At 55.1% G+C, this 9,801-nt stretch overlaps 1 protein-coding gene across 3 annotated transcripts in view; it reads left to right on the plus strand.

Annotated features, from left to right (window-relative positions):
* Positions 1-5,925, plus strand: part of SYT2 (synaptotagmin 2) — a 104,861-nt gene extending 98,936 nt beyond the window's left edge. For all 3 annotated transcript variants that reach the window (XM_027074718.2, XM_027074720.2, XM_027074719.2), the window contains exon 9: positions 1,503-5,925. In XM_027074718.2, the coding sequence (XP_026930519.1) occupies positions 1,503-1,709 (207 nt within the window). In that variant the 3' untranslated portion in view covers positions 1,710-5,925. The remainder of the gene's footprint in view (positions 1-1,502) is intronic.
* The last annotated feature ends 3,876 nt before the right edge of the window (positions 5,926-9,801 follow it).

Here is a 9,801-nt window from a genome sequence, read left to right on the forward strand (position 1 = left end):
TCCTCCCTTCCTCTCCCTCCCTGCCCCCCCCCCCCCCGCCCCCAGGACTGGGAGGCGAAGGTGTCAAGGGAATCTCAACGATAATGTTAGACCAAGAGAAGTCCTGGTGGAAAACTTAAGATAGACATGAAGTGTACTGGCCAGGCGTTTCAAGTTCGACACGCCAAAAGCCAACATAATGATCTTCCCCAAACCCCTTCCCCTTCCCCCGCCCACACCCCAAACCTGCTTCGTCTGCATTCTCTTTTCAAGTGACAAACCTCGGCATCATCTTAGACCCCCTACCCTTTTTCCTTTCTCGTTTACCCAACATGCTTTGCTGAGCATTCCCTAAGCGCCTCCCTAGGAAATGGCTAGGTGCTGGAGAAGCATGTGCAGAAGACATAGTCCTTGCTCTCGAGGGCGTCACCGTCGCGAGGGGGAGCAGGGACAGACCATTGAAACAGGTGAGGCTTCCTGGACAAGCTTGGTCCTAAAGGTGGAGCTTGAGTAGCCTGAGTGGGCTGTGGGGCAGGATGAAGAAAGGTCCCGAGTATCACCGCGGCCAGTCCAACTGACCACCAAGTCCTGTTGATTCTCTCCCCTCAGTGCCTCTCGAGCCTGGCCCCTGCTTCCATTCCCACCGCCCCACCTTGGTTCAGGCATTCACTACCCAGCCCCCACAGCTCCCCCCTCGGCCCCCGGCCGGCCTCCCCACCTGTCAGTCCCCGTCCTCCTCCAGTGAATCTCCCGCCTCGATGTGAGGGGTCTCTTCCTGAAATATCCATGCCACTCCTCCCAGGAGTCTTTGGGAGCTCCCTGTTGCTTGCCTGAAGAACAAAAGGCACACTCCTTAGCTGACCCCACCCTGCACAGCCCACCCTGCTGACCCCATTTCCTGCCTGGTTGTTCTCACACTCAACCTCAGTGACTCTGAACTTCTTCTGTTTCCAAGATACCAAGTGCACGCTTCTATTTCTATGCCTCCGCCCAGGCTCCTCTTGCTTCTTGGGATTCTCTTCTCTCTCTGCCTAGAGAAGTCCTCAGCCTTCACCTCCCAGTTTCTATGTCACCTCCTTGGTGAAGCCTTTCTTGATTGACCCGAGGAGGACTGTCGCCTCGTCTGGGTTCCCGTAGTACCTTGTGCTTACCTCTCTAGCAGAACCTGCCTCACTTTGTGTTGCAAATTTCTGAGTATGGGTCTGCTGCTTTCGTTAAGGTGAAGTACTCCTCTTCCCTTGTCTTCACCGCCCTCCACTTCCAGGCACTCAACAGTGGCTGGAGCACAGCACATGCTGGGTAAGTGCCTACTGGTAGGGAGAAAGGCTGTTTCCAGAACGTGCAGCCTTTGCCTCCCTTTAAGTTCAGTCTTGGAAGTAAGTTCAGAGATAGAAGCAAGCCGCCCTGGGAGGCCTCTCCTTGCGGGGCATTTGGAGTAGAGGATAGAGGAGGAGAAGTTTGGTCACGGGATCGTGCGTTTCCACCTGCCAACTCCCCCCCCTCCTTCCTCTGTTTCCCCGCAGAAAGTCCAGGTGGTGGTCACTGTGCTGGACTATGACAAGCTGGGCAAGAACGAAGCCATTGGCAAGATCTTCGTGGGCAGCAACGCCACGGGCACAGAGCTACGGCACTGGTCTGACATGCTGGCCAACCCCCGGAGGCCCATCGCCCAGTGGCACTCGCTCAAGCCCGAGGAAGAGGTGGACGCGCTTCTGGGCAAGAACAAGTAGGCAGCAGCGGCCGGGATCCCGCGCCGTTACAGACACTGACAAGATCCAGAGCTATCAATACCTCAGTTATGCAACCTTAGAGGTTTTCTTTCTCATTTGTTTGTGGTTGTGTCCTTGTTTTTCCTTCCTTTATCTCTTTTGAGAGACCAACTTCCCTCTGATGGCTGTGTGAGGAGAGTCCCCTAACAGGTGAAAGAGAAGCCTGGCTCTTTTCATCGTCCCAGGAGCTGTCCTTGCTGCATGTCCTGTCACGTTTCCCTCTCACTCTTTCAAAGCTTCACTTGAACCTCACCCTGAGTGAGGCCCTCTTTCAGCAGAGAGTCACAGCACTTCCTGTGTTTTGAGTGTTCTGGACCAACAAAATGGCAGCACATCCTGTTTCCTGACAGGGAAGGCAACACAGTGGCCTATGATGTGTGCGTGTGTGTGTGTGTGTGTGTGTGTGTGTGTGTGTGTGTGTTGGAGCATCTCTCTGCATTCCTGGGATGAACCACGGACAGTGAAGTTGTGTGGGAAGAGAAGGCTCTTCGGGGACCCTGAAGTGAAGAGACGTCCACTGTCTAAGTGGGAGATCTTCCGTCAGCTCGCGGAGAGGGCTCAGGATCCTGGTCGGGTGTCAGAAGCTCCCATGCTCTTTGTGGGTGGCTATTTGGGAGGCAAGATGTGGAGACTGGACTTGTCCAGAACTAGGACCAAAAACCTGATGCCATCATAGACTTCCTCTCGTCAGGCCTTGTTTCCCCACAAGTGTGGTTTCTGGGACATTCGTGGACATGAACTATTCACTAGATTGGTTAGACTCTAACAGGGACCATCAGTCCTGGGATCTCACTGTTGTTGACAGTTAACGTCAAACTATGAAGAAAGAAGACCCATTACCTAGAAAGACCAAATGAAACTCCTGGATCTTCTTTACCCCCTTCCAGTGGGAAACACAGATGCTTTCTCCCTTTCCAGAATATAAGCTATGCGGTTCATTTGCATTTTTTCCCCATCATGCTTTTGCTTCTGTTTTCTCTTTTAATCTAAGTGGAGCAACACTATCTGAAGACTGTTTTCTGTACAGAGCCAGAGACTCTAAAAAGAAGGTTTGAATTCTTGTCCCCCTGAGGTCCAGGTAAGAAGGGGGAGGATGGTGGAGAGACGGCAGAGATTTCCCGGATGAGATAGGTGGGGGTGCTGAGATCCGTGCCCCCCCAGCTCCCACTCCTCTGCCTTCCATGCCAGATAGTTTGTGGGTAGCTGACGTGGCCCAGGGAGACCTGTGGGGAGGCCCCATCCTACTATTCCTTGGGGAGGCGTCTCTCTATGAATGCCAGGAAGCAGGACATCCATTCCAAATGGGTGGTGGAGGACACCTGCCGGGGTTTCTACCCCACGCTCGGTTGTGTCCCTTTCCCTCTTCACCTTTTGTCCCCAGCATTGATAAAAAGCCATATATATGTTAGTCAAGTTTGCACTGAGCCTCCTTCCAAACCTTCAGCCTGGGCAGGAGAGTCAGGTCCCACATGACCTAAGGCCAGCACCACTTCCTTTCACCCCTTTCTCCCACCCTTGCCTCCCTTCCTTCAGCCTCTCTCTTCCATCCGTGAAGCCCTCAGGCCCTTGCCATTTCTTCGCCACAGAATACTCATAGCTTCCCCAAAGCTTGGGGATCTCTCTCTTTCCCAGCAAAAATGGCAGCACTTCCTGTCCTGTCCCATCTGGACCACCTCAGTTTTCTATAGGTACCTGAGACAGACGGACAGTGTTAGAGAGACTCAGGGTTTGAGGGTCCAGAGCATCTTTTTATTTTATTAAAAGAAAGGAAATGGGGTTTTTTTTGTTTCTGCTGTGCCATGTATTTTGATTAGAGCAAGGAATGAGGGAACACCTCCGCCAGAAACAGACTGGGAAGCAGGGCTGAACCTTGCCCATCTCTCAGAGACCCTTCTCCTTCTTGCTAGTGGCACTTGGCACATGGGAGGTCGTATTTTACTGGAGCCTGTGTGAGTTTGGGTGTGTACTTAATGATGAGAAGGTAAGACTCTGACAAGGACTATGAGCTTTGGTCCTCGGGACCAGAGTTGTGGTCCTGGTGGAGAGTTGTTGGAAAATGGGGTGCCTTCAGAACCCAGCTGACTGCAGAGTAGGATGTCCTGCTATGGGCATCAGGAGTCACTGGGCTCTTCTCCAGTCTCCAGAGCTGTGAGGTTTTGGTGCTTTCTCAGGGTCTCTCTCCTCACCATATCCCACAAACCTTGCTCAGAGGATTGTCCATCTTGTTTTCCTTACCTTCATTCTTTTGCCCTTTCCCGATGGGCTTCCTACCGCCTGAGATTCTTCTCAGCCCATGAACCTGATTCAGCCCTTCCAGAGCCCGAGATTTGCCACTCTCCTGATGGGGAGGAAAAGAAATGGTGGGCACCCCTAGGTGGTGTGGGTGTCCATGTGCCAAGAGACAGGGGCTGGATTTTGTTACTCTGGGCCCACCTCTAGTGAGCAGGTGGGGACAGGTTGCTGAGAGACTGAGTGTTGTTGGCATTGGTGTAGAGCCAGGGCGAGACCTGTGTGTGGGCAATCATTCCCCCACCCCTGCACCCCACCTAGGTTCTGGCTGGTCCTGAGATGGGTGCTTGGCCCAAATGAGCCATCCTAGTCAAGGCATCTATCCAGCCCCGTGAACTAGGCAGGTCAACTTAGAGTCGTGAGTTTTCTACACCTGAGGGCTGATGGTACTCTAACTCCGGAGCATCATTCTGAACCCTCATTGCCATGCAGGTTTATTTCTGGAGACGTTAGGGTGGGCTGTAGGCCCTAATTAGGAGCTAGGGTTTGACTAGAGAAGGGCTCTGGAGGCCTCTGTGGTATGAGTTTCCCGTCTATTCCAGGCAGGAAATAGCGTAGAAGAGATTTTTTTCCAAAGGGACTGAGACCACAAAGACTCAAACCCAATCCCACCCGGAAATGGGGTGAAGCCAGAAAACTCGGGCTTCTTTCTCCTTGAATAATCATCCCAGAGGGGAAACTAACTCCGCCAGAGCCATAGGCAGATTGTTGGTCTTTGAAAGTGGAAGCTGAGGCCTGGGGACAGCCGGGTAGAGAACCCTCGGGCAGCCCCAGACAGTGAGCGAGCAGATACTTGGCATGAACGAGAAATGACTTGGCAGGGGTCCCTCAGGTGGAAGACGGGACAGCAGGGATTAGAGCACAGTCTCAGGTGATGATCTTTTTTTTTCTTCCCAGGCAACCATACATGGTTGTGTTTCTGCAGAATCAGTTTGGGATGATTTTGCTGGCCCAGGGCTTCAGCGAGAGAGGAGAGAGGGGTTGCCTCAGTTCGTCCTGTGGGTAAAACCAGCTCCCTGACAAACCTGCCTCCATGCAGCGGGGTGGTGGTGGGTGAGCAGAGAGGTTAAGAAACTCCCCTGGGGTCGCAAGTGAGAGATTCCATGATCCTTCAATGTATGCTAACTCTCGGTCTCACCCAACCATATACAGAGAGAGGCTGTCTTTTGGTGTCCCCCCCGACCCTGTAAAGGTAGGAAGAAATCGAGCCAAGACCTGCCCTCCCACCCTCCACTCTGTCCCTTCTACCCTCCCCCTTCCCACCTCAGGCTGGTCGGGGGCCCTGTCTCTGAGCCCAGCATGGTGGCAGGCAGCGAAGGGTCCCAAGGCCTGGTCTTGGTGGCCCAGAGCCCCATGACATGGTTGTCAGATTGGCAAACAAAAATACAAGATACCCAGTTAAATTTGAATTTCGGGTAAACAGAAAATAATTTTGAGGCTAAGTATGGCCTAGGCAGAATTTGGGACATACTACACCAAAAGTGATGTGTTGTTTACCCGGGGTTCAAATGCAACTGGCCGTCCTGTGTTTTATCTGGCACCCCTATTCTATGACCACTTGTCCCCTCTGCTCCCCCCCCCTTCAGTCCCAGGGGGCCAGAGACTGGTCACCAAGGATCTTACTGCTTTTTGAGCTGCAACATTGAGAAGGGGACACTGTGACTTGAAGACACACGAATATACTTTATTTTTGAAGCGACAACAAAACAAGACCCTTCTGAAGCCATTCGAGCCTCATCTGACCCCTTCCGTGTGCATTTAGTTATCTATAAAAGACGATAGTGACCTATAAACATATGAACCGAGTCTTGTCTACTCAACATGCATGTCTCTTTCTGTAAATAGCCGCATGGCCGTGCCCCTAACCCCCAACCCCTAACCCCTGACCTCAGACCCATTTCACACCACTCGTTGAGGCTGCCCCTTCGATTTTATGTCACGTAAAGTCTTTGTCCCCAAGCCCCACCCGGTCTCACCCCATCGGGAATCCCCCAGTGGGAGCCGTCGGCGGTGGGGGGGGAGTCGGCTTCCGGCTCTGGCACCAGCCCTGCCTTCAGGGACGTGGGACGACCACCGGTGCCCTGAAGGCCCGTCCGTCCCCACTGCCTGCCGCACATCCGCCTGCAGAGCTGACCCTCCGTGTACCGTGCACCGTGTCCAGCCGGGTGTCTGGTGTCCCGGTGGCTTCCGTGTCCTGCGTGTGTGTGTGTGTGTGGTGTGCCCCTTCCTCCCACTGTTTGAATTAACTGAAAAGCCATAAAGGGGGCCTCCTGCTGGAGACCGCCCTCGGTTCCTCCCAGGAGCCCCCCGTGTCCCTCTGACTGGCTCCCCACAGAACACTTGTGAAGGGCTCACCTGTTGTCACCCCTCCTGCTCTCTCAGCCCCACGTCATGAGGATGGATGGTGTCCGGGGGTTCCGGCAGGGCCCCAGGAGACGTCCCACCTGGCCCTGCCCAAGCGGGCTCCCTCCACCTGGGTTTGACAATCCAACTCCATTTCCCCCCTGCTCGTGGACAGGGCAGTGGTGGGGACGCCATAGTTTTGGGTACCTTTCCTAAGGGCGCCGAGGAGGCAACCAGGATTTTCAGGAGCAGCTAGTCAGCGGCTCGGGTTCCCATTACCATCTGGCTTTGACAGACCCAGCCCCGCGTATGTGACACCGCGGGGTCGGGGTGTGTGGGTGGCGAGGGAGGAGGGTCTCTTGGGGGGACACCGGAGAACGCCGTGGGTTATGCCCTTCCCGCCGTGTCCCCTCCCGCAGGCTGACAGAGAGCGCCCCAGAGTGGGCAGCTGAGGGTTGCCAGGGCTCCTTTGAGAGTGGTGGGCAGGTCTGGCCCCCCCAGACCCTCCTGTCAGCTCCCCAGGGCAGCCCCAGCCAGGAGCACCCAGTGGTCAGAGGTGCTGAGAGAGACGTGTAGCTCCCGGCCCCCGGGGCGCCGATGAGGGCAGACGACTTATGGGAATAATGCCAGGAGGCCTCAGGCATGGCGACTAGTAAGCACGAGGAAGAAGAGACATGAGAACAGGAGGAGGACAAGGCCAAAGGCTGCGAGGTGACTGTGTATGCTCAAGCGCGCAGAAGCCCCAGGGATCTTTGCGCTGGGGACCATCTCCGGGTGGGCTGGGATCAGGAGCTTGGAGGGGTGGAGGGACGAAGTGTCTAACCTCTTTCTGGCTCTCTCCGGGACCCTCCCACTGTTCACACCCACAATGCAGGCAGAATTGAGGGGATCTGGCCTGGGGAGGTGGCAGAGAAGTGTGCGTGGGGCCGGAGGGGGGTCTCTCCATCCAGCCCTCCTCAGCCATCAGGACTCGAGGAGGACCCTCTTCAAAGAAGCCTGACTAGAAGTTCTGCCCTGACTCCTCCCCATCTAAGGACTGGATTTGCTGCTTTCTGAAATCCCAGGGATCTGAAAACTTCAAAACCAGGGTGGGCAGACCCTCGTCTGCCCCAGGTCGCCCCTGGAATGCATCGGCCCCACCAGGAACACTGCCTTTGTCTTCATAGGAAGGACTCATGTATAGCCCTGCCCCCTCTCCGCCCGCCTTCCCCGCCCCATGCTTGGCAATGCTCTCCACACCCCCCCCTTATGTGGACTCTGTTCTTGTCCGATCTCTTGTCAAATTGTTATTTTGTAATGAGCTGCGTCTCCTTATTAAAGAAATGAGCTGAAAGAAACCTGGGGGTGGGGGCTGTCTCTAGTTTTTGCTGGGCTGGGGGAGGGGGCAGGCAGGAGCTGCCTCATGAGGGTGGGTGAGGGTGAGGGTCTGGCCTCTAGCCCAGCATCTTCCTTCAGGGAAGCAGTACAAGAGGCCTGAGACCCATTCTCTTCTTGGGGACGCACCCCATGATGGGTGGTGGGGCACACATACCCTCACGACAGCTTTCTGGGGGCAGGACTGTGGTGCTGGGGAATGCATTGTGGGAGGTTGAGGGATGGACCAGGCCCTTGATTTCTTTCCATGGGGGCTGGGCTTGGGGAACAGCCACAGTCTGAGCGCTACACAAGGAAGCTGGGCCTGGGGAAGGGGAATTTGAAGAGTGAGAATGTTTTTTTTTTTAATGTGTTTATTTTTGAAAGAGAGAGTGTGAGCGTGAGCGGGGGAGGGGCAGAGAGAGAGGGAGACATGGAATCGGAAGCAGGCTCCAGGCTCTGAGCTGTCAGCACAGAGCCCGACGCGGGGCTCGAACTCACAAACCGTGAGGTCATGACCTGAGCGGAAGTCGGATGCTTAACCGACTGAGCCACCCAGGCGCCCCAGGAAAATCTGTTTTGCAGAGTGTCCAGTTATCAAGAATGAGGACGCAGCAGGCCCGTGTTCACTCATATGCCTCTGCCTAGTTCAGTAGTTCAGTTCCGGTTTTTAAAAACAGAATGAAGTTTCAGTCCCCAAAACGAGTCTCTCAAGGTTTTACACAGGCTCACCACCCCCCCAAGAGCCGGAAAGGGTTAAGCTCCTTCCTCAGTTCCCTCCACAGCCCGTGGCCCTGTCTCCTGGTCTTGAAGACCGGCGAGCCTCTGCCATTTTGTGAGCTTAGCCCAGGCTGAGATCCCAGCTCTGTGTAACGACAGCCAGGTGGGAGTGGGGCCTCCGGGCCCAGGCTAGGGCTGGCCGGTAAGGTCCAGGCACAGATCTGGTCTTGCTGCTTTGGTTCCTGAGCAGGGTAGGCTGGGTGGCCCAGTAAGGTGAGGGGCAGGAGCCTGCTCAGCCCAGGGACTGGGGATTTGTCCAAGGCGACTCTCCTGAGAACGTGAGCTCTCCGCCGTGGGCTCGTCCCCTCTGAAGACTGGACCACTTGGCCGCTAGGGGATACTCCAGCTCTGCCTACCTCAGGTCCAGCAGGGGTGGGGTGGGGGGAGGGGTGGGGGCGGGAATCCAGAAAGAGAAAGGACACTTGCTGTTTAGAAGGCCCTCGCATCACACGCGCTGCTTTGCCTCTGTTTTGGGCCGCAGGGCAGGTCTGAACTCTTCAACCATGACATCATGTGTGTTTGTTCTGTTGCTGCTTGGGCTACAAGCAGCTGGGTGACAGCAAGGGAAAAGAATCTTTCCTCCCCGACTCCCTGTGCTTGCGCCAAGTCAGTGACCAGGGATTTCTGCTTGGCAGAATGCACAGGGCTGAGAAAGCCAGAGGCAGGGCTTGCTGGATGGAGAAACCAGACCCGAACGTTGGCCAAGCGAGGTCAGACCTGGCCTCCCACCTGCCAAGGCTGCCAGCGGGCCTGAGCAGCCTCCTCCCTGCGCATGGCTCCTTTGTTGGGAGCTTGGATTTAACCTCCGATAACCCCCAAGTTAGCTACCTTTGTAGTCTGAAGCTACAGAGTGGTTTTGGCTCTTTTGAGTCAGTGACCTAGGGAGGGCCATTATGTATGTGGCAGAGAGCTAAGGGTGAGAGCCGGGAGACCTCCAGGAGCCCAAGAAAGCTACCGCCTCTCTAGCCCTCTTTTGTCCATACGCAAGAGTGCATTAGTGTCCATCTAGCCTGCCTCCACACCTGTCAGTGAGCCTTGCTCTCTTCAAAGAAATAACCATATTTCTAGTCACTCGACACTGGGAATCTTGATTTCTTCTAATGGTTCTTTTGAACCTCCAATCTAGGCTTTTCCTGGGCCCGACTCCAGAGACCCTGCTCTCAAGGACAGTGATTCACTTGCGGCTCTTCCTGGGACAGAGGCAGGAGGGGGAAGCCCCCAAGTATTGGAAGGGGCTGCCCCAGATGGGAGATTCTATAAACCCATTTCCTGAATTGTGGAGACGTAG

Source organism: Acinonyx jubatus, chromosome E4 (assembly GCF_027475565.1).
Source record: "Acinonyx jubatus isolate Ajub_Pintada_27869175 chromosome E4, VMU_Ajub_asm_v1.0, whole genome shotgun sequence".
Lineage (NCBI taxonomy): Eukaryota > Metazoa > Chordata > Mammalia > Carnivora > Felidae > Acinonyx > Acinonyx jubatus.